Source organism: Dendrobates tinctorius, unplaced genomic scaffold (assembly GCF_039654945.1).
Source record: "Dendrobates tinctorius isolate UK_male_01 unplaced genomic scaffold, ASM3965494v1 ptg000070l, whole genome shotgun sequence".
In the NCBI taxonomy this organism is placed as follows: Eukaryota; Metazoa; Chordata; class Amphibia; order Anura; family Dendrobatidae; genus Dendrobates; species Dendrobates tinctorius.
Genome location: NW_027361738.1, coordinates 68,890,001 through 68,914,568, shown reverse-complemented (window position 1 = coordinate 68,914,568; position 24,568 = coordinate 68,890,001). Strand labels below are relative to the sequence as shown.

At 46.0% G+C, this 24,568-nt stretch overlaps 1 protein-coding gene across 9 annotated transcripts in view; it reads left to right on the top strand.

The window, feature by feature from the left end:
• The window catches only part of MLLT10 (MLLT10 histone lysine methyltransferase DOT1L cofactor), a 191,994-nt gene that overhangs the window by 30,908 nt on the left and 136,518 nt on the right, over positions 1-24,568 (top strand). For 8 of the 9 annotated variants that reach the window (XM_073581823.1, XM_073581822.1, XM_073581828.1 and 5 more), the window contains one exon: positions 13,571-13,680. The exons of the other annotated variant lie outside the window; for it this stretch is intronic. In XM_073581823.1, coding sequence (XP_073437924.1) covers positions 13,571-13,680 — 110 coding nt within the window. The remainder of the gene's footprint in view (positions 1-13,570; positions 13,681-24,568) is intronic. 9 annotated transcript variants of the gene reach the window in all.

Genomic DNA, 24,568 nt, shown 5'->3' with positions numbered 1-24,568 from the left:
TGTTCCCCTTCAGTGGCGGATAGTTCAGTGACAACGCCCTGAACGCGTTCTGCAGACATGCCGGGACGACACGTGTGGCTTATGGATCGCTCGCTCTTGTTGCGCTAATCCCCGCGTAGCCTGATGGACCCTCGGTGCATCACATGTTGTTCCAGGCCTTCCTGGCAGAGCACAAGCAAGAGGTGAAAAGGGAGCAAAGAAATGCCAGATGCTGTTTATAAAAATCCCAATTTTATAGTATTCATTATAGATCAGCGTTTTGTCTTCATTAGCCTCAGGAATAATACTTGCCAGATGGAATGGATTTATCTCTGTTCCAACTTGTACCTTGAAGCTTTGGAAGTTGTTTCTGTGTTTTTGGGAGGAAGCCAGATGTGGGGTTAGTAGTTTGGAAAGAACATGTTCCCTATACACAACTGGACAGTTGCTGCTGTGTCATCAGCAAATTGGCCTATTGTTAACAATATTTGGATATTTTATTTTTCTATTTTCTATGTCACTTTATTTAAAACAAAATCCTGAAATGTTAGTTTTCACTTGAACACTGAGTCTTAAGGGTAAGTTCACACTAGGTGTTTTTTTAAGTTTCGTTTTCATACAAATTTGAAATTTTCAGCAGCGTTTTACAGTACCGGCTATGTCTAGGAGATTTCAGAAATCTCACGCATACAGCTTGTTTTTTTTTTGTCATCAGTATTTTGTGCTTTGCATGTTTTTTTTTTTTTTTTGCACAATATTGACATAAATGGGTGGTGAAAAAACGCTGAACATCTGTAGCAAAAATCTGATTCTGTAGAATAGAATTTTTTTTTTTTTGCACTAAACTTTATCAGCATGCACAAAAGACAAATCTAGCATACCAAAAACGCAGAGAAAAAAACAAGCAAAACCTGCTTTTTTTTTTTTTCTCCCCCCTCAGCTTCTATCCTGCCAAGAAATCAGGTTTTGCTGCAGAAAAAAAATGCTGGGAAAACGCCTAGTGTGAACTTACCCTAAGGGTTCTTCTCTTTCAGGTCAGACCGGGGGCTTATCTACAGCATTACAGAAGGCTGTAGAGAAAGTCCCGAAAGGCAGTGGCCGCATCTTATAGCGGCGAAACAAGGTGACAGGTTCCCTTTAACACTGGATGTGTATGCAGAAAAAGGGGGTTGGCTTTCCTATTCATTAATGATCTGTTTAGGCAGCCCCCTTCACATACAGCACTGGTTCTGTGCCAAGTCGGAAATTTAAGACCAAGCCAGAATCAAAGCCATCAGGATCAAGGCTTTTTTTTTTATTTATTTATTTTTTTTGTTGCCAGTGTTTTCATTATCACTTTTTACATTGTTGGCTGTGACCAAATGTTACTTTAAAGTCCACAGAAAATTATTGAAAGTGAGCAATAGAAGTTTATTTTTTTCATTCCTTTTCAAAATGTAGGATGCTGTAGATAAAGCATTTTGTACCTTTTTTTCCTTCCATTGTCTTCTTTATAAATCTTTGATTGCCAAAAAGCGTGCTTTTAAAATTTAAAAAAAAGCCACAAAATGCATTTTAAATGTACCGTATGTTTCTTTTTGACTTGTTACAAAGGCTGAAAGTGTCTGAATGAGACCAATGTGGAGTAACTTGTGCTGCACTCGTCACCTTCGCCCGTTCTGCCCGGTGCTACCTGCACACTGCGGACTATTAGCACCAAGCCTAAAAAAAGCTTTCACAAGAGCGAGGAAGAACAGGCCTCTTCATTTAGTTTCCAGCATCAGCAGATGCTGACCCGGAGGAAACGAATCCACACTGTGTCGCCCAGTCCATCCGGTGCCTTGGCATCCGTAAGCTCTGCTTCTCGCTCCCCTTCACCAGTGGTTGATAGCTAGCAGACCTCAGATTGCGACTCAGACGAGCCCCTTGACCTGGACACTCCAGGGTCACGTGAAACAGTGGACAGCCTCATAGAAGCCGTCAATCAGACCCTGGGGATTGAGGATGATCCGGCAGCGGCTACGGGGCATAAAGTGGCATTTAAACGAGTGAAGCGCCCGCACACAATTGTTTCCTCTCACCCGGAGTTTGAGGACATAGTGCAGCGGCACAGAGAGGGTCCAGACAGGCGTTTCTCGGGTCAAAAGGCACTCGTAACAAGGTATCCGTTTGCTCCGGACCTCTGTAAAAGATGGATGGAATCCCCGATGGTGGATCCTCCGGTTTCGTGCCTAGCCACTAAGACCCTGCTATCTGTCCCTAGTGTTTCTTCGATTAAGGATCCCACGGATCGCCTTATAGAGAGCTTGGCTCGCTCAGTGTATGAGGCGTCAGGGTCAGCATTCGCTCCCTCGTTCGCAGCAACTTGGGTAGCCAAGGCTATGATATCATGGTCAGAAACATTAAACAAGGTCGCGTAGGAGCAGGATCTACCTGCAGATATTTCGGAGGTCAGATGGCGATGGGCGGAGACTATGTAATCAATGCGTCTTTGGATGCGGCCAATTGTTTGGCACTTGCTGCCGCTAATGCAATTTCGATCAGAAGAGCACTATGTTAAGGACATGGCGAGCCGATTCTTCTTCTAAGAAGTCCTTGACTTCCCAGCCTTATCAGTGCTGCCGCCTATTTGGGGGAGAAGTTGGATCAACTTATCTCTGACTCTACAGGAGGAAAGAGTGGGTTTCTCCCTCAACAAAAGGTCAAACCGCTTTTTCGTCACCCATTTCAGGCACTTTTTCGGGCCTTTCGCAACACCGGGTGGACTACAGCGGCCAATTCCGGCGCCTCAGGCCGCTCCAACCAGGATAGGGAGCGGCAGGTCTCATATAGAGCCAACCCATTGGGGAGATTGCGTACTCAGCAGCCCAGATCAAGGGGATCCAGATCCCAAAGATCGTCGGCCAAAGGACTCGAGGCCTTTACCAGACGACACCAGCAAGGTGGGCGGCCGTCTACTCTGGTTTTTCCACGTCTGGGCCAATGTCGCTCACGACGCATGGGTAAAGGAATTGGTGGCCTCAGGTTACAAAATAGTTTGTCAGATACTCGCCAAGACTGTTTTTTTTCTTTCCCGGCTTCCCAGAATGGATGCCAAGGCAAGGGCTCTATTGGGAGCCATCAAATCGCTCCAGCACAACGGAGTCATTGTTCCAGTGCCGGAACACGAAAAAAATCAGGGGTTCTTTGCCAACCTAAAAGGACGGATCTCTCAGGCCTGTTTTGGACCTGAAGCTTCTGAACAAGTTCATCAGGATCGGACATTTCTGGATGGAGTCTCTCCGGTCAGTCATATCGGCCATGGAGCAGGGAGAATACTTGGCCTTAATAGATATCCAGGACGCATATCTGCATATTCCCATTTTTCCTCCTCATCAGAGGTTGCTACGCTTCGCCATCAGCAATCTACATTTTCAGTTCGTAGCACTACCCTTTGGGCTAGCCACGGCTCCCAGAGTGTTCACAAAGGTTATGACAGTTGTCATGGCCATACTGCATTCTCGAGGCATAGTCGTCTTGCCTTATCTGGACGACCTCTTGGTCAAAGGCCCTTCGATACGGGCATGCGAGTAAAATGTCGACATCACGCTAGATACTCTTGCCCGCTTAGGGTGGTTGGTCAATGCGAAGTCGTCATCCCTTGTGCCAGCTCAAAAGATGTCCTTCCTAGGAATGATTCTCGACACTCACCGAGGGTTGGTAATTCTCCCTCAGGAAAAGGTGCTAGCGCTCCGGCAGGGAGTCCGGACACTTTGGCAACCAGTCTCTCATACCATCCGATCCGGGATGAGGAGTCTAGGGATAATGGTGGCAGCAATGGAAGCGGTACCGTTTGCCCAGTTCCAGCTTCGCCCCCTGCAGCACGCCCTTTTGTCAGCTTGGGACAAGAATCCCTTCACGCTCGATTGGCAGTGCCGACTGTCCTTTCAAGTCAGGCAGTCGCTCGGATGGTGGTTAACCAGTTCCTCTCTGACCCAGGGGAAACCTTTCACCCCAGATCATTGGTTGGTGATGACAACCGACACCAGTCTCCTCGGCTGGGGAGCGGTATTTCGCCACCACACGACCCAGGGACGGTGGTCTCCACAGGAGGCTCGCCTCCCGATCAACTTATTGGAGATACGAGCAATTCGGCTGGCTCTGCAAAAGTTTCATCACTTTCTAGTAGGCCGCCCCGTCTGGATTCAGTCGGACAACGCCACGGCGGTGGCTTACATAAATCAAGGGGGCACCCGCAGCAGAGCAACCATGCGCTAGATGGGGCACGTTCTGCAGTGGGCCGAAGCAAACCACTCGGTGATTTCAGCTGTACACATCCCGGGTGTGGAAAATTGGGAGGCAGACTTTCTCAGCCGGCAGGGTCTTGCGTCCTCAGAGTGGTCTCTACATCCCAAAGTCTTCCGGCAGATTTGTCAGAAGTGAGGAACTCCGGATGTGGACCTGATGGCGTCCAGAGTGAACTCCAAGGTGCCCACATATGTCGCTCGGGCCAGGGACCCTCAGGCAATCGCTGTGGACGCGTTGGTTCTGCCATGGAACCAGTTTCGCCTCCCATATCTATTTCCCCCGCTGCCACTACTTCCGAGGGTCATCAAGAAGATCAAGACGGAAGGGATCCCGGCGATTCTGCTGGCCCCAGACTGGCCCCGTCGAGCGTGGTACGCAGATCTAATGCAGCTGCTCGCCGACGTTCCTTGGCGCCTGCCAGAGCGCCCAGATCTACTTTCTCAAGGGCCGATTTGCCACCCAAACACATGGGCCCTGTGTTTGAGGGCATGGCCGTTGAATCTTGGATTCTAACCCAGGCAGGGTTTGGGAGCAAGGTAGTCGCTACAATGATTAGTGCCCGGAAGCCTGCTTCAGCACGAATTTACCACCACACCTGGAAGGTGTTCTTTGCTTGGTGTCGAGGCCGTGGTGTTTCTCCGCTCAGATTCTCGATCCCCAACATCTTGACTTTTCTCCAGTCGGACCTAGATGCGGGCATAGCCCCAAGTTCCCTCAGGAGACAAATATCGTCCTTATCCGTCCTGTTCCAGCGCAGAATTGCTACCAATCTGCAGGTGAAGACTTTCATCCAGGGAGTCGCCCACTTGGTACCTCCCTATCAGGCGCCTATGGACGCTTGGGACCTTAACCTGGTCCTAAGTGTTCTGCAGGAAGCTCAATTTGAACCACTTCAGGATTTCTTCTTGAGGTACCTTTCCTGGAAAGTGGTGTTCCTAGTGGGCATCACTTCTATCAGGCGGGTTTCAGAACTGGCAGCCCTATCCTGCCAAGCCCCGTTCCTCACTTTCCATAAGGATAAGGTGGTGCTCAGACCAGCCCCTCCTTTTCGGCCGAAAGTCGTGTCCTCTTTTCACATTAATGAAGATGTTGTCTTGCCTTCGTTTTGTCCAGCACTGGTGCACTGTGTGGAAAAGGCTCTTCACACGTTAGACCAGGTAAGAACCCTCCGGAGGTACGTGTCGCGGACGGCTCCCTTTCGTCAGAGGGAACACGCTGTTCGTGCTCCCCGAAGGGCGCAGGAAGGGACTCGCTGCCTCAAAATCAACCATAGCCAGATGGATTCGTTTGACTATTCAGGAGTCCTACCGCATTAGAGGCACGCCAATTCCAGGGATCAGAGCGCACTCTACTCGGGCAGTGGGCGCCTCTTGGGCGCTTCGATGGAACAGGTTTGCAAGGCAGCAACGTGATCCAGCCTGCACACGTTTGCCAAACATAATATCCATGCTCAGACCTCGGCGGATGTGAGCCTGGGTAGAAGGATTCTCCAAGCAGCGGTGGCGCACCTTTAAGCAAGAGGTGCATGTAGCTTGGATCGGTGAGTCAATCTCCCACCCAGGGACTGCTTTAGGACGTCCCACAGTATCTGTGTCCCCCAAGGAGGCGAAGGAGAAACATGGATTTTTGTGATAACTCACCGTAAAATCCTTTTCTCCGAGACTCTCATTGGGGGACACAGCACCCCACCCTATTAGCCAGTTGGCTCTTGTTTTGTTTACATTTTATATGCATTTACTAATTTGTTATAAGGGTGGTGTTTTGGACATGTTGTACCTGTATTAAGGCTGATTTTGTTGTCCTCCTACTGCTTTGGCAACAAACTGATTTCCGCCCGCAATAGGGGCGCGAGGGTGTATACGGCGGAGGAGGAGCTAACCTCTTTTTTTCACTTAGTGTCAGCCTCCTAGCGGCAGAAGCATACACCCACAGTATCTGTGTCCCCCAATGAGCGTCTCGGAGAAAAGCATTTTACGGTGAGTTATCACAAAAATCCATGTTTCATCCTGATTTGTAATGTGTTCACTGTAACGCTGAGGTCTGATTAGGAAAGTTACATTTCCGTACATTTTCTACACGCTGCTGCTCTGGCGCTGGGTCTACTTTTTTCTTTTTTACTTCTAAGGCAGGAATTGCTACAACACAAAACTTGTTAGTGAAATGTGAACCATCTGGCTGCTGATCAGGAATGCCATGTAACTGCATTCACCAGGTCTTACCACGTGCATCTGCCTGGTATGAGGTCAAGGAGCAGCGCCGCGGCCTATTTATTTTTTTTAATTTTTTTATACATGTCATAGGTTTTCAATCAGTGCTCTAAAGTCTGCACAAAGTCATTGCCAACCTCTGAGTCTGCAGGTTTTCCTCTTATTCTTTGACTAATGTCTCCAAGTATAATAAATGTTATTGATTTGAGCTCACGTGTGCCATTTATTATCTCATGATTCAGTAATTCAGTCCAGTAGATCTTGGGGATCTCGGCTGCAGAACTAGTTTTGATAAATTATGTATCCAAAACCACAGTATGCGCAATCCTTGGGACTGTGTGGTTTTATATGATCACACTGTTATCAGACAACTTAGGCTAGTTTCACACTAGCGTTTTTGAGCGCAGTGACGGCCTGCGCACGGCCGCCGCTAAGCCCCCCCCCGCCGCGCCTCCGCCGGTAGCTCCGCCTACCGGCGCATGACGCTGCATGCACCCTGCGTCCCCTATCTTTATCACTGGGGGCGCAGGCCGTGCGCAGTATGCGTTTGGCGGCGCATGCGCCTTTTTGATGGTGCGCCGGCGCAACCAAACTCTGTAGCAGGTTGCGTTTGGCGCAGGTCGGCGCACTGTCAAAAGGACGCATGCGCCGCCAAACGCATACTGCGCACGGCCTGCGCCCCCAGTGATAAAGATAGGGGACGCAGGGCGCATGCAGCGTCATGCGCCGGTAGGCGGAGCTACCGGCGGAGGTGCGGCAGGGGGCGGGGCTTAGCGGCGGCCATGCACAGGCCGTCGCTGCGCTCAAAAACGCTAGTGTGAAACTAGCCTAAATCTGATGTGATAAATGATGTTATAGACAATTTGCAAATCACTTTATTTAGAAGTTATATTGTCTTACCCCTAAAAAAAAAAAAACTCTTTAAAACGCCGGTCACTAGGTGTCTCCCTCCCGTATAACTTGCTGTCCACTGGATGTTGGATTAGAGAGAGTGTGGGCGTGGTGTTATCTCTACAAGTAGTGGGGGGCTGGGCTGTTTTTCCGCTCCTGCTCTCCTGTTTGTCAAACTGTATACAGAGGAGGTGGGCTTTTAAGGGCAGGGAGGCATGGGACTATGGCACAAGTAGTTCATGATGACAGTTGGAGGTTCAAGTACTGATAGTGCTGGCAGAATGCCATTAAGGCGGAAACGCCCACTGAAATAGTAGATAGCAAAGAGCATGAAAATTAGGACATTTTGTGGACATAGTAGAAGGATAAGTGCACCAAGAGCAGTTTTAACTTGTTGTGGAGGATTAGGGCAATAAAGCCACACTTTTATAGTTTTGATATAAAAGGACAGGTATGCTTTAAATAAATACTGCTATCCATGTAGCTGTGATTCTAGGATCTCCTTGACCAAACGACATATGTTACACAATATTAGACATCTGGTGTTTATTTTAGACCATGTTCCGATGATCGCCCGGGATTCTGCTCATATTGGAGGGAAGCTGTTACCAATCCAGATGGATCCTGGTGGATCCAGTTTACTTTAATGGTTTCCACTGCCCTCTCCTTGCCCATAAATATATGGGACAACTTACCAAAAACACTGGCAGTCCACCGAACTCGGATGTGAGCAAGGCCTTAAAGAGGACCTTTCGCTACTTTTTTTTCTTATTTCAACTCCGTACCTCTTTGAGATGATGCTTCTCCACTGATTCTGGAACATTTTGTTTCTGTACCCCTCCGTTCCTAGGTTATTTCCCCCTGCGCTGTAATAAAAGTGCAGATTATCCCTTTAAGGAATATGGGCGTGTACCCGAGAACGTGTGGGTGTGGCCAGGTTTCGATTGCTGGCCGAACGCCCACTGATGAGATCAGTGGTAGACGCCCAATCTACTGAAAGGAGAATTTGCAACATTATTACTGGGGAAGGGAGTAACTTTGGAATGGAGAGGCCCAGAAGAAAAAGGACAATGGTTCCAGAATCAGTGGAGCGGCGCTAACTGAAGGAGAGGCTCAGTTCCCATTTAAAATTTAAATGATGATAAAAAAATAGTGAAAGATTCTCTTTAAGACTAAATTTCAAACATAATAGACATAGGACCTCTTTATAGTTTCTTTTCAAATAAGTATAATATGTTTGGATATAGTTGGCCAGTCACGTTGAAATTTTCCTGGACCGTATTACTGTCTATAATACTTTTTGGATTTTTTGCTCATGTCGTGGTGAAGGGGTGGGATCGGACATGTTACATTTCAGCATGCCTGATCCTTTGTTCCCAAGCTGTTGCCCAGAGGAGTCTGCTCCCCTCTCCCCTATCCAGAGCTTACGCACACTTGCCCATTATAAGCGTTCATGTACCGTAAATAGAGTCCATCAGCCTTAGCTGTGGGCCAGATGAGATTTCTGTTGACTACGGCCGCCTTTAGATCTTGGTCTGCCGACCAGCCATACACAGATGCTTTTTACATGTTTCTTAATTTCTCCAGAGCCTTAAGGTAGATCAAGAATTCATTTTGTTTTATTAAACTGTGTGCCTATCACTTCCCTTCCCACTTAGGGTACCGTTACATATAACAATGTCCCAGCGATCCCACCAACGATCCGACGTCGATGGGATCGCTGGGACATTGTTAGCTGATTGCTGGTGAGCTGTCACATAGACAGCCCCTCCAGCGATCAGGACCAGCGAGCACGCTGGTTACCAACGTAAACATCGGGGCCCTTAGAAACCTGATGTTTACCCTAGATACCAGCGTGCACTGCAGGCAGGGCGGGAGGTGGAGGCAGAGCGGCACAGACAGTCCGGCGTAGCTCTGTTATCTGCTACTCCGGTCTGACAGACTGGAGTAGCAGATAGCAGAACTACTCCGGTCTGTGCGCCACTCTGCCTCCACCTCCCGCCCTGCCTGCAGTGCACGCTGGTATCTAGGGTAAACATCGGGTTTCTAAGGGCCCTGCGGCCCTTAAAAACCCGATGTTTACGTTGGTAACCAGCGTGCAGCGTCGCTCATCGCTGGCTCCCGCTGCCAAACGCGGCGATGCGCGCTGGCCAGCGGGAGACCAGCGATGAAAAAACGGGCCAGGACGATCCAGTACGATCAGCGATACCCCGCGGGGGGGGGGCGATCGCTGCTGGATGTCACACACAGCGATCTCGCTGGAGAAATCGCTTTTGTGTCACAAAATCAGTGATCTCGCCAGCGAGATCGCTGTGTGTAACGGGCCGTTTAAACACAGAAGTTGGAGAAGCTTTTAGACTTGGGGTGGTCTTTGTAAATAAGACCACAAAAGCGCTTTTTGTTGGTTTGGTGTTTCGTGTACAAGTTGCCAAATTTTCACAATGCGCTGCGCCGCTGATCGCTCTGGGAACATGCCTGTGGAAATATATCGATGCTATATTAATAAAATGCGGCCATAAAAGCTGCTGCGGTGCAGCGTAGCTGCCTCCGATAACACTGATATTGAGCCATTTTTCTGACTATCCTGTTTATTACAATGAAACATGACTTGTATGAGTCAAGTGGTCGTTGCGTTATTAGATCACAGGAATTCTTTATTACTAGACTGGAGCCAAAATCTATTTAAAGAGACTGTGCAGATAAAATTAAAAAAATCACCAGTAAATACAATTCCCTCCGGTTGCTCACATTTCGGATGAGGCCTTTTATACAGATGTATACTTTCACTTTAAAAAAAAAAAAAAAGTGTGTGCATATATATAAAACACACGTTAATTTTTTTTTTTGGTTTTATTTAAAAGGGGTTTTCCTATGAATCATTTTCATACTAAAGGGCCTTATACACACAGCGATATCGCTAAAGCGTCACCGATTTTGTGACGCAGCAGCGATATCGCTACATGTGACACTCCGACCGGCCCCCCCTGCTGGCTATCGCTGATCGCGCGAGATCGTCCTGGTCCATTTCTCGTGTCGGCTTCCTGCTGGCGCCGAGCGAGCCATGGACGCGGGCAGAAGATGGTCGTCATCATCGCTGCGTCAGACAGGTGAGTAACGACCGCCGAGCATCGCTGCGTCACTGGTGAGATCTGCCTGTTTGGCAGCTCACTTGCGACCATTTAGCGATACACCAGCGATCCTGACCGGGTCATATCGTGGTCGGGATCGCTGGTGCATTGTTAAATGTAACGGGGCCTTTAAATTTGAGAAATGCTGTTAATAACTTTCTTAAAGGCAATCTGACGGCATTAGTGCAGCCAGACTGATGATTCACAGCGCCGATCCAGGAGAGACCTGTGCAGGGAAAAGCCAGCCGAGGTCAGCACTGAACTAATCTCAATATATATAATCCTGCAGCCAGACTCTGATTTGTGCTGCCCATGACACACGACCAGTTCCCCTTAAGTAATTTATACTTCTTGCACTAAAGAAAAAAAAAAAACCTTCCATTAATTCTTGCTTCCATGTCTCGTCATCGTTGCTGCCACCAATCTGGACATTGGATAGAATCTGTCTCCTTCCCCATCTGGCAGCTACCAAAATTCTTCTTCCTTTCATCTTCTCTGTCATCACTATCAGAGGGAGTCTTCTCCGCTGTATGCCAAATGAAAAATCGGGGTAGGGCTACTTTCAGATTTCTGGATTTTAAATCCGGCGGGCTGCGGCGAAAAGTTGTCAAACTGGATCAGGTAGAAGCCGCAGCCCGCCGGATCATCTGTTTTTGCCGGATACGGTGCAGGAGAGGGAGAAAGTCTTTGCGCATGCGCTCTGCAAAAAAGCGGTCCGGCGCTGTCAAAAATCGTTGCATGGAACGTTTTTTTTGCAGACGCCGGACAGGCATTTTTGCCGTTTCCGGCAAAAGCCGGGCACGCCTCATGGCCATCAGGCGCAATGTGGCGATAATGTAAGTCTATGGGAAAAAAGCCGGATCCGGTTTTTACATTTTTCGCCGCCTCGCGCCTGATGCTTCAAAACGGAAATCTGAAACTAGCCTAAATCGTATGTGCAAATTGCTGTCATGATTGGCTCTGCAGTGAACAGAGGATCACTGTGCAGACTGAGCATGTGCGTCCACCAGGTTGAGCCATGGTATCATTTATGCCGTAAACATGATATTTAGGGGTGGGACTCCGTTAAGAATTTTTTATTTCGGAGGAGAATTTTTTTTTTTTTGTTGTAAATTTAATATTTTCATGATCTTTAACACTCGCAATCCTGCCCCACTACATCCCTGCTCTTGGCAGTATTAAAACTAAACACAAGTTTTACATTTGTAAGTATCTTGTCTATTTCCTGCCTCCGCTGAGCAAGGGAATAACACCAGACAATCCCATATGTGTTTTAGCAGAACACTGAAAAGTATATTGACTTATTGCGTTCGCCACTGAAGCCCATGTTTACCTTCAGGGACTAGAAATTGGACGCTCGTCAAGTCCTGCAGAATTATTTTGGCTATTAAAGTAGTCAGAAATCTGCTGCTGTTTCTGGCATGGCCACAATAGCCTATTCTGGAGGCACAGCGCACACATTACGACTTAAAGCTGGTTTTCTTCATAATCCAACATATTGGAGGCTGATATAAAGCAGCTCTACGCGTTAAGCCCCCCGTTCTTCTGCCCACTGTTCTCCTACTCACAGTTAGTATTAATTACACTGGAACGACAGTGGAGAAATGGCGCCTGGTGGCCGCGCATTCAGACGTAGCCACGAGCTATGTATATTCCATTGAAGTAGCCTAGGTCTAAATTGCCTGTGGATTTTTGAGCGTGTTATTCTTTTTTGGCCCCCTCAAATGGAAATATATTATAGCCAATTGGCTGTAAATGCCCTCATTTCCCACATGTACCAATATAACATTATTATTTTCTGAGCTAGGCAAATCCCAGGAGCCAGGTAGCCAGTGCACTCAGAACACACCGGCACTCACATTCATGCATCCAGGAGCGTTAAATGGGAATTTTTGGTTTTCATCATTACCCTTTTAAAAACTAAAAATGTAGCAATACTTCTACCCCCCCCCCCCCCATACAAGACCCCCAAGCTAGGAAGTGGTAGGTCTGACTGCAAAACACTAATCCCCCAACCACCTACTGGTCTGGTCTCCTGTTGCAGACGGACTTTTTCTGTGGCCGCCCTGTCCTGGTCGTCTGTCATTACAAGGCACCACAACATCGTGATATCGCCAGACTTGATGAAATGCATCACACTACGACACTCTGAAGCCTAGGGAAGCAGCAGAGGTGACCAGAAGGTGCCAGGCCACAGAAATGATGCCCAGCTGCAACAGAGGACCAAACAAGCGGTCAGGGCTGGGGACTGCAAATCTTTTTTGCTCAGCTTTACGGGGGAGGTTTCTCATTTTTCCTGCAGCTCTGGAGCCCTGGTCACTCCCATCATAATAGTGGGGGTCTGATCATGAAATGGAGGGGTGGCCAACTAAGAGCATCCATTCTTCAGGGGACTGCTGGGATAGCAAAGTGCAGCGGCACAATTTTTCTGGCAATTTCATTTAGAATTAATGTAGCGCTGGGGCTCCCATTTTTAGGATTGGCGAGACCCACCCCCGATCAATCGCTGCATCTATACCACAGATTTCATATGATCATTTTGGCACTTTTTGCCTTAAGGGAGTACTCGCATGTTCTGGTTCTGTTGTGGGTTTCTGTTGGAATTTCTACAAATTTGTGGTATAGATAAAGCGATAGATCGGGGGTGGGTCTCGCCAATCCTAAAAATGGGAGCCCCAACAATTCTATATGAAATTGCCGGAAAAAGCGTACCGTTGCACTTTGCTATCCCAGCATTACCTGAAGAATGGATGCTCATAGTTGGCCACCCCTCCATTTCACGATCAGACCTCCACTGATCATCAAGTTATCCCCTATATGGATAGGAAATAACTTCTAAAAATGTAAATCACAACAGCCCCACCACAGGGGAAACTAGGTATTACACCTTGTCCGTTTAAATCGGCTGTCTGTATAATGTAGAGCGAGAGATGCTCTGTCACTGCTACCACTCTGGATGAGATGAGGATCCTGAATGGAGAACACTCATTAATTCACAATTCCCTTCTGGGGTAACCCCTGTAATGATTGAGCTGGGTTTCCTGGACAGATTCCCAGTTGTCTGCGTGATACGTAGTAACAGACCATTCTCTCTTCCAGGTTGGGCTCATGTGGTATGTGCACTATATATCCCAGAAGTCCAGTTTGCAAATGTTTCTACGATGGAGCCTATTGTCTTACAGTCGGTGCCACATGAACGATACAATAAGGTAAATGATCGTATCTATTATGTACATTATGTGTCAGGAATGTCTGGTTAACACTTTAGGGTGCAGAAGATATGTGGTTCATTTTAATAACCATTAAGCTAAAATGAGGCGCTCTCTTTACACCTGTTATTCAGAAGTAAAGGGGCAAATAATTTCTGTTAAAATACAGTGGGGCAGGTTTATTAAAACTTGTCTACTTTTTAGACTGTAAAACTAAATTTTCTGAAGTTGCACAATTATATAATCCAACATGAGATGCGGTGATAATTGTAAGCCAAAAATAAATAACTATAGTAAATCTGTTCAAGCTTGCACTTGATATAAATGATTCAAACACAATCCCATAAAAAATCCACCGCTGATGCGTTTTGAAACCATTATGGCCCTTATGCACCCCCCATTCACAATATTTTGATGTTGGGAAAAACGAACGTTCCCCCGACTTCTCTGTACAGATGACGCTCTCGTCTGAGAGACGCTGCCAGATTCCTCTGTCATCGGCTTATTTACCGGAGAATGAAAGGATCTTCTGTGGGATGTGCTGGATTTTCCTCTCCAAAATCATTTGTTCGGGTAAAGAGTGAGGCCCTTATACACATTAGACAGTCAGTCGATCATTCTTCATCTGAAGACAAATGTACACTGTTTTGTTTCCAGCTGCTCAATAGAAATGCGCCCATCTTTGTATTGTATTTTGTAAATAAATTTTCCATTATTGTTTGGTCTTAATACCGGACACAAGCCATAAAATAATTAACTAATATTTGCATGATAAATCTGTTAATTTGGCACTCCCGGAGAGTCTTCGTTTACATCACTGCATCACTGCAGCGTTATTGTTTCTACCCATGTAAAGGCCCCGTTACACTAAACGATGTCCCAGCGATCCCACCAACAATCCGACATGATTGGATCGCTGTTACATCGTTAGGCTTATTCACCTGCTCCCCCCTACCCCCCCCGTCTTGCTCTATGCATTTCTTCTTGTGTATAGCAAGACGGGGGGGGGGGGGGAGCAGGTGAATAAAGGTACTGTCACACTTAGCGATGTACCAGCGATCCCGACCAGCGATATGACGCGGTCAGGATCGCTGGTACATCGCTAAGTGGTCGCTAGTGAGCTGCCACACAGGCAGATCTCACCAGCGACATCGCTGGGGACGGGGATCCCTACTTACCTGTCACACTAGGCGATCCTGCGTCCTCCCGCCCGGCTCCACGCGTCGCACGTCCTCACAGCAGGAAGCGCCACAGGAAGCTGACGACGAGAAACAGTCCTGAACGTTCTCGCGCGATCAGCGATAACCAGCGGGGGAGCCAGTCGTAGGTAAGTATCAGACACAGAGATATCGCTAGCAATATCGCTATAACGTCACTAGTTATAGCGATATTGCTAGCGATATCTCTTAGTGTGACAGGCCCTTAAGCCTCACCCACCGAACCGTGGCAGTTTACATACATCTGAACCGATATATAAAAAAGGTATTTATGCATGAAAGGTGCGGGGTCAGGGGGAAGCAAAATTACTAAGAGAATCCTTGTGTGACACACCAATGAATGATATTATATATCTCAAAAAAGGGGTGACAGATTCCCTTTAATTGCTTTAATAACGTTTTGTCTGATACATGCAGACATTTACTTTTGGTCCCAAGTCAGTTTGTAGTTGCCATGTTAAATGCATTCCCATCTAAAGCTTTTATGGCATAACCACCTTTGGAGTCTCCACCTGTTGGGCAAATAAGATGCAGAATATGATGCCGAACGGCTGCTTCTTCTGCCGTGACTTCAGTGGAGAGGTGGCTGTTTAGAAACATTTCTTCCCATTCACATCTATGGGCGTTATAGCTGAGTAATAAGGCTATGGGCACCAAATAGTCATGATGAACTTTATAAACTTGTAGTATGGTGTGGTACATGAGGTCTAGTGATGCACGAGTTGAAACTTTTTGCAGTTTTCACACCTTATTAATAATTTGTATTTTTTTTTTTAACAAAACTTTAATATTTTAATGTGAAAATGCAGTCTCATCTGGCGGGACCTGTGCTCATTATGGGCTTAAGAGTCCAGTGGGTGGTACCACTCTGACAGCTATATGTGTATGTACTCGTATAAAGAAGACTATTGGTCACTTTTTAGGACCGCCCACAGTCGTTCACTTATTAGGACCACCCACTGGACTCTTTATTCCACAATGAGCAGTGATTCAAATGAATAAAACACAGGTGATCCCGAATCTTTTCCCACAATTTTATATGAATCTAACTCCTCCTGCTGTATAGGATTCTGCCTGCAGACTGGACTGCATTTTCGGTGTCAGGTCCCCTTTTATTTATTTTTTTTTAATAGAATGGTTCACTGTAAATTATACGGATCATTCAGAACAGACAACCTTATAAATGTGCAAATTATTAGCGTGATTGACAGTTGTCCTTCTTTGCTGCACTTAAAGCTAAATCTCATTTCCATGAGGATAACAAATGGCTTCCGTGCCATAGCAACCGCAAACGGCATTTATTGATCTAATGAAAACGACAAAGGAAAGGCGAATGTCTGATAGCCATGTGCGAGGGTCCCTTTCCTACTATCTGGCTTAGTATAACGATGCCCCTAGCGGCCAGGCTTCCTTAGAGGAAATTAAAAATGATCATACCGACCCAGTGGGGGTTTTCATAAACACATTTTTATTAGGGGCTGCTTAAAGACAGGGGTCAAATATCTGCAGAAATCAGTCCTGTATAGGTAACGACTTTAAGTTTTCGCATGTTAAGACTTAACATCTAATTTGTTTTTTTATGAGACGCAGCTCCCTAGTTAGAGGATCACAGTCCAATATATTTTCAATTGAGCCAGTGCAATAATGTAATCACCATCCAACAAGATCTGAACAGTTATCCTTAAAGTGTTCCTCCAGAGTTGCCTGTGTTTTGTCTTTTAAAGGAACGCAGAACCTAGAAATGAATAATTAAAGGGGTTGTCCGTATCTTAATCACATCATGGCCCCTTTTAAATTAAAAATAGTGGATACTAGCCTTCCGTTTTGTCGCTGTGCCAGTGAAGTCACACGCTCTATTCCCAGTGGGTTGCATCACATTGCTGAAGGTCAGCTGCAGCTTGTACTATTTTGTCAGAGCGGATTTCCATTTTGACTGTAGCTCATCAATACTCTGTCAATCAGCAGTCACCGATGGGCTGCAGCAGACGCGTGAGACAACAATGTCACCTGACCGACCAGGAATATCTATGCTGACATCAGCAGAAATGTGTGTGATTGAGAGCAGACTATCGGTCATTACATGTCTCACAATGATAATGCCCTCTTTCATTTAAAATAAGCTCAGGAGGCAGGTTCTCGAGAAGAACTATGTACAGCCCATAGATCTTAACAGCTTGTTTACATCTTTAATAAAAACGTGGCTTTCTCTGGAATGAGGCTAGTTTCACACTAGCGTTCTCGGGCGCAGGGTCGCCGCTAAGCCCCGCCCTTGGTCGCGCTCCCTCCGGTCAGTTCTTCCTCTGATCGCATGACGCTGCATGCGATCAGTGTACCCTATAGTCGGCGTTTTTGTGCGCTGGGCGCAGCGCCAGCAAAATCATGCCAGCGCACGGTCAGCATACCCAACGCTAACTATAGGGTACATTGATCGCATGCAGCGTCATGCGATCAGAGGAGGAACTGACCGGAGGGGGCATGGCCGGGGGTGGGGCTTAGCGGCGGCCCTGCGCTGCGCCCGAGAACACTAGTGTGAAACTAGCCTAAGACATCGGATTACAGATCTCAAGGTATCATTTTATTCCGCTTTCTATGGCCTTCATGCTCATATAGACAGCTTAGGAGGGTTGATCCTAATGACAGATTCCCTTTAGGCTGTGTCCCCACATAAGCATATTTTTTGCGTTTTTTAAGCGTTTTTCCATGCAAAAACGCTTAAAAATCGCATACATTAAGCATCCCATTCTTATAATGCATTCTGCAATTTTTGTGCCCATAAAAAATGCATCGCTGTAAAAAACGCATCATGTTCATTAATTTTGCAGTAAAAACACATTTCCAGCTATATTCTATGAGACTGGGGATGCTCCGGAAAAAAAGCGCAAAAAATGCGTTTTTCCTGGGAGGAGTCTGGTTTTTAGTCAGGAATTTTCTGCATATGTGGGTACTTAGCCTTAAGCTCTTGCTAATCAGTTCCATCATCATCATCCTCCTCTTGTGGCTGACTGATGCCTGCCCTCTCAACCAAAGGGGCAGAGTTTAGCAAACCTTTATCCTATTGCAGACAGGCCTGAGGGGGGAGGCTCCTGCTGCAGCCAATTGTCTCGCAGCCACACACAGGAGGAACGGGACCTTGCCAATCTCCTCTGACATACTGAAGATTTCTTAATATATTTCTTGGTTATATTTGTAATAGGAGATGAAATCTGAGCAAAGAAAATGAGGAGACTCTGAGGAAGAGGCGGGATATTTTATTTTAATATTCTGTGTTTTGTGTGACTTACTATTTTTTGTAGTTACATTTTATTTGCTATTGAGCACTTGCCCCCAAGCTTTATAATTTTCCAAAAATGATGTGCAGATTCCTAGTCATCGTGACTTATTACTGCCCTCGTCTCTGCATTCATTCCCATCGTGCCCGGGTAAACTGCTGCTGCTTCGTATCGGCTTTTCTTTCTAACCCGCTCACGTGTGCAGACAGCACCCGCATGTGTACATTTCCTAAGGCACAGAAGAAGTAGATCAACACTATCCGAAATCCAGAGAGCACTTGAAGAAATCATAAAACTGAAACGGCTTTGTAGAAGTTCTGAGAAGACATGGACTATAAAGGGGTTGTCTAGTTAAAAAATAATAAATAAAATACTTAAATACTTGTGTTTAAAAAAAAATAAGTTTTACTCGTTACTAATATTCTTTATTTAACACACATGTTCCTATCTTCAGATATCCCCTCAGGTTTCGGCAGCTCTACTTTGCTTTGTGCTAGATACTGGAGAGCTGTTCCTATGTCTGCATGTCGTTAGTGCTGTGTGAGAAGGGGGCTGGCTCACTGTTCTTTTTAGTAGCCAAGTCGTCACCCTTGTGACCCTTATACATATTATACTGTTGACTGATCCCACCTATGTTGGTTAGAACCAATAACTTTTGTCTAATATGTATGAGGGTCTTTGCTAGAACTATAGATTGTTAGAGTTGGACCTTACCTCCAGGGTCATCGTGTCCAACCCCCTGCTCAATGCAAGATTCACTAAACCATCTCAGACAGATGTCTGTCCAGCCTCTGTTTGAAGACTTCCATTGATGGGAGAACTCCCCACCTCTCATGGCCGCCTGTTCCATTCATTGATCGCCCTCACGGGCAAAAAGTTTTTCTAAAATCTAATCTATTTTGTTTCCCTTTCATCTTCATTCCATTGCTTCTCATGTTTCCATGTGCTAATTAGAATAATGATCCCTCTACACTGAGACAGCCCTTCAGATATTTGTAGACTCCTATTAAGTCTCCTCTTAGCTTTTTTTTTTTTTGCAAGCTAAACATTCCCAAATCCTGTAACCGTTCCTCGTAGGACATACTTTGCGGTCCGCTCACCATCCTGGTCGCTCTTCTCTGAACTTGCTCCGGTTTTTCAATGTCTTCTTTTCAAAATGTGGTGCCCAGAACTGGACACAGTATTCCATATGAGGCCTGATGAAGGAGGAGTAGAGGGAGATAATTACTTTGTGATCTAGACTCTATGCTTCTCTTAATACATCCCAGAACCGTGTTTGCCTTTTTGCTTCTGCATCACACTGTTGATTCAACCATTAAATTTAACCATTAAAAGTCATCCAGCCCAACTTGTATATTTCAGTTTTATGAAGTTTATATCTATTTTTTACTGGACAACAACTTTTAATATGTTGATTTTTTTTTTTTTAGTTGGGACATGGCCGATGATTACCAAATGGTCAATGCTGAACAGTATTTTTCTCTTCCTGCTGCAGCCAGTTGTTCCACAGCCAGACAAGGCACAGTGTGGAGGAAGCAGGGGGACATGACTAATGGCCTGGGACACACACAGAACAATTTTTGCTATATTTGTCAGTTTTACGCACAATATGAGATACAATAGGAACAAAGGGGTAAAGGCGAGTAATGCAGGAAATGCTGGGTTATTTATAGTGCATTTAGTGCTACTTTTAAAGTTGACTCTTGTTTCCCATTTTTTTTTTTTTTCCTCTTGCTTCTGAGGGTTGTAAGTGAATATTGCATACTTCATCTGACCCAATAAGCATAGTATCATGTACAACATGTGGAACTGGTCTCGTATTCTGCAGCACACACTTGTGTTGTGAGACCTTCCGGCATCGAGGAGTCTGCGTTTTTTTTGTTTTTTTTTTGTATTGCAGGAGATTTTTCATTGCTGAATGACGTGAGCGGTGATGTTTTGTTTTGTAATTGTCAAAGGCCTTAAGAGTTGGAGCTGCTTGTACTCGTGTTAATATAATTACTTCTCCGGACAGAAATGTAACCTCACCGCTGTAGTTGGCCGCAGACCGGCACTGGCTGTTAGCGGTGCTGTCCCCATCTTCCCCCTGTCAGCGTACATTACACTTATTCACCGGCTTTGCAAGGCAGACATTTATAGCACCACTCACATTTTGGGCTCAAAGGAATATTCTGACTTGTCCAGAAATATCACAGATCATAAAGAAAACTCCTGTTTTGCAGTCTGTATGATGTGCACCTCTCTGGAAAAATTCTTACGGAATTATAGCATTTTCCGCTGTAGAAAACAGTTGTGTACACTGAAGATGTAATTGGGAATGGTGGGTTGTTTTATGGTTTGTACATAAGGGGCTTTTTTTTTTTCCTGACTGTATTCTCTGTCTTACGGGGTAGTTTATGGGAATAAGCGCTCCATTATTAATTTATTAGCCTTAATTGAAACAGTGGGAGCATATTACATAGTAAGGCTAGTTTCACACTAGCGTTTTGAAGCGCAGTGACGGCCTGCGCACGGCCGCCGCTAAGCCCCGCCCCCTGCCGCGCGCCCCGCCAGTAGCTCCGCCCACCGGCACATGACGCTGCATGCGCCCTGCTTCCCCTATCTTTATCACAGGGGGCGCAAGCCGTGCGCAGTATGCGTTTGGCGGCTCATGCGCCTTTTTGACGGTGCGCCGACGCAACCAAACTGCAGCAGGTTGCGTTTGGCGCAGGTCGGCGCACCGTCAAAAGGACGCATGCGCCTCCAAACGCATACTGCGCACGGCCTGCGCCCCCAGTGATAATGATAGGGGACGCAGGGCGCATGCAGCGTCATGCGCCGGTGGGCGGAGCTACCGGCGGGGGCGCGGCAGGGGCGGGGCTTAGCGGCGGCCGTGCGCAGGCAGTCGCTGCGCTTCAAAACGCTAGTGTGAAACTAGCCTAAGGCGCACATATACGGGACTGTCCCTATGAATCTCCCATGCACATGCATCGTTGGAAGCCTTTAAAAGGGCTTTCCTCATCTTTAGTTGGTAAAATTGCAGCATGCTTGTAAAAAAACAAGCAGCTTTGCCTTTTAGGCTATGTGCACATGTTGCGGATTGTAGGCGGTTTTGCCTCGTTTTTTCGCCGCAAAAACGCTTAGATAATGCAACCCATTGAATTCAATGGCATTCCACACGCATAGGAATGCATTGATCCACTTACTTTCCGCATGTGGCTATGCCTACCATGCGCAAAGTAAGCGGATCATGTGCAGATGGTACTGAAGGTCTGGAGGAGAGGAGACCATTTCCCTGTAAAAAAAAAAAAAAAAAAAAAAGTGATATTCTCACCTTCCGCCGGCCCTCACACCCATCTCGTTCCTTACCGATGCTCCCGGCAACTCCCGTTCCCAGTGATGCCTTGCGACAATGACCTGTGATGATGTAGCGATCTTGCGTGATGCTACGTCATCAGAGGTCATTGTCGCAAGGCATCGCTGGGAACAGGAGTTGCCGGGAGCATCGCGAGGATCGGGAAGGCTGCGGGGCCGCCGGAACGTGAGAATATCATGATTTTTTATTTTTTATATTCTATCTTTTACTATTGATGCTGCATAGGCGGCATCAATAGTAAAAAGTTTTTCACACTTATCAAACACTGTTTGACAAGTGTGACCAACCTGTCAATCAGTTTTCCAAGCGATGCTACAGATCGCTTGGAAAATGCTAGCATTCTGCAAGCTAATTACGCTTGAAAAACTCTATTCGTATTCGGGAAATACGAATGCAGAATTGCCGCAGAAATTTCCGCAGCAATTCTGAATGTGTTCACATAGCCTTACTTACGGCACTTCAAAATCTCTGCTCTTAATAACAGAGGAAATTTTAATTTTTGTAGTTTACTGTTCCTTGCCTATGTTAATGGCCATATTTGCCGTCAATGAAAGCCGGTCTCCTAGGCAAGTAACGCAGCGTTTGCAAGCTCTTTACTATAGAGCTTCTAAATGTTGCTCTGAAGCTGAACGGATAACAGGATCCTGCGCTTGAGTGCCTCTGCGCTTTGCAGCACTGGAGATCACACAGTTCAGACCAATGGCGTAACCATGCCATTGTTCAGAACTCTCAGTTAAGCAGGAGCGCACCGCCCCTAGCAAGCAGGAGGCAGAGAAGCAGTTTGCTCCTGGTCAATAACTGGAGACAAACCCTTTTATAAAGAAGATGTTAAATATAAGAAATACACAGCTGCCCTCTCCCAGGAAGATGAGTCTGAGCCTCAATCCCAGGCACCGCTCCTCTGCCTTCCAGTTCCCTGGTTGGGGAAGCGGCGGTGTGCTCCTGATGATTGACAGCTCGGATCAGCGTCATGGTCACACCACTGGTCTGAACTGTGCACTCTTGGATGCTGCTAGCAGAGGTGGCTTTGCTTCCGTAGCATCGCTTCTGTGGCATCAGAGCAGCAGCACGGGGGCACGGAAACCGACTGCAGCCAACAGTCCGGCCAGCTTCAGAGCAGTAGTTACAAACTCTATTGGAAACAGCTTGTAAACTGGGTACTGCTAGTCTAAGACAGGCTACCTCTGATAGACTTCAGAGGAGGCTGGTGACCTAGGCAATAAGCAATAAACTATAAAATTGTTTTATTATTGGGACTGGAGAGGTTTAGAGGATTTTTAATAAGGAGTTTTTGCAAGCACTTTGTAAGTTTACCCATTTAAAAGCCCCATTTTTTTCGCAATTTACTGTACGTGGTTACCAAACCCGTGCCATCTGAGCTGTCTGTGCAGTTTTCTTTTCAGTCCTAAAGCTACCCCTAACCATAATATCTTTTTTAATATATACATACATATATACACTAAAGTTTGCCAAATCCAACATCAACAAAATCGGTCAACAGTCTGTGTATGAGGGCCTCTTGATTCTTGCCCCAATAAAAGTTGCTGGGAGAAATATTTGGCAAGTTAGATTTCCGACAGCCAAACCTAATGTTCGCAGAGAGAGAAGTCACTGCCAGAGCAGTCTGGCAGCTGTTCGCTCTTAGAGAACACAGGAGCTCTCTGCCAAGCCATGCTTTCCTGGTATGGGGCAGTCAGGGATTTAATTTCATAAAATCTTGTTGATAGTTTTGTCTCTATAGGGATCTTTTCTTCGGAAATCTGTACTTGTTGTTAGTTTATTGCCGAGGTGCGCTTGTAGTTGCAGATTGTCCTCCCTTCTGGGATCGTCATCTTTTGGCTGTCCTCTGTTGGGAAACCAGGCAATAAGTATTCAATTTCCCTGCAGCGCCACCACAGGGGAGATTAATTATGACACCGTGCACATTCAAATCAATGGCTCACCCTACTTTAGTAGTTTTCCACAAGAATTTGATTTTTGGACCTTGCTCACCAAGAAATGAAAACATTTTTGTGAACGAACCAGGAGGGGATGTGGGCAGAAACTTAAATTTTAGGCAAACTTATTAACCTTTATGCCAGAAAATATGGAATTCCCTGTTATTTATTTTACTTACCGTATAGAACGCCATCCAGCGCTTTACAGACTTACACTGTCCCCATTGTTCATCTGTTCATATGTCGGTGTTTCTTTTTTTGTCTGTTTTTACCATTTCAATGGATAGAAAATTTTTTACAACTGTACTTTGTTTTTGTTTGTGTCTTGCCCCTGCATATGAGAAAATGAGAAAATTACTTTTTCTTTCTTCTATGTTTTATGAAGGTTGCAATGAATAAGTCCTGAGAATAACCTCCTATATATGGAGATCTGATCCCATCTCTCAGTTCAGGGGTCCGGCTGCTCTGTAGCTTATGAGCCCCTGATGTAATCTTCCTAGGGCTTCAGTGTCATCTAGGGATTTCCTTAATACATAAGCACGCTGTCCATTATTGCTGAGGCTGGTGATAATGGTGGAGGGGTCATCTCTGCAGGAAAATGTTCACATGCACAGATTGGCTGATAATTTTTATCCCCAGTGTCAGTAAATTTCATTTTGGCTTCCAGTTCATAATTGTGGAAACAAAAAAAAAAGAAATGAAAAAAAGTTAAAAGAAAGAAGAATAAAAAAAAAAAAAAAAAAAAAGTCAAAAAGTCCCCCTATTGAAATAAAAAAAAATAATTGCAATTCCCTTCAGAGCCGGTAACCACATAATTGTATATGCATGCCCATACTGCACAAAGGCTCCGGGATCTTGTCTTTAAAGCCGTTTATTAAAATTCCATATGTCGGAGCCACTGTTTCACGGACCATTCATATTGTTGCTGCTAATCTGACGCTGGAGCAGACAGCAACAGGAAATGAGGGACTCTGTGTTGTAGACACGGAAGAGTCCTCTCTCCCCTTTGATGTGTGTTGGAATATGCACGGATTGTCATTGACAAATAAACCTGCCCAAATCACCATCACAGACATCAGCCAGAAAGAATTCACCTCCCCACAAACCTGA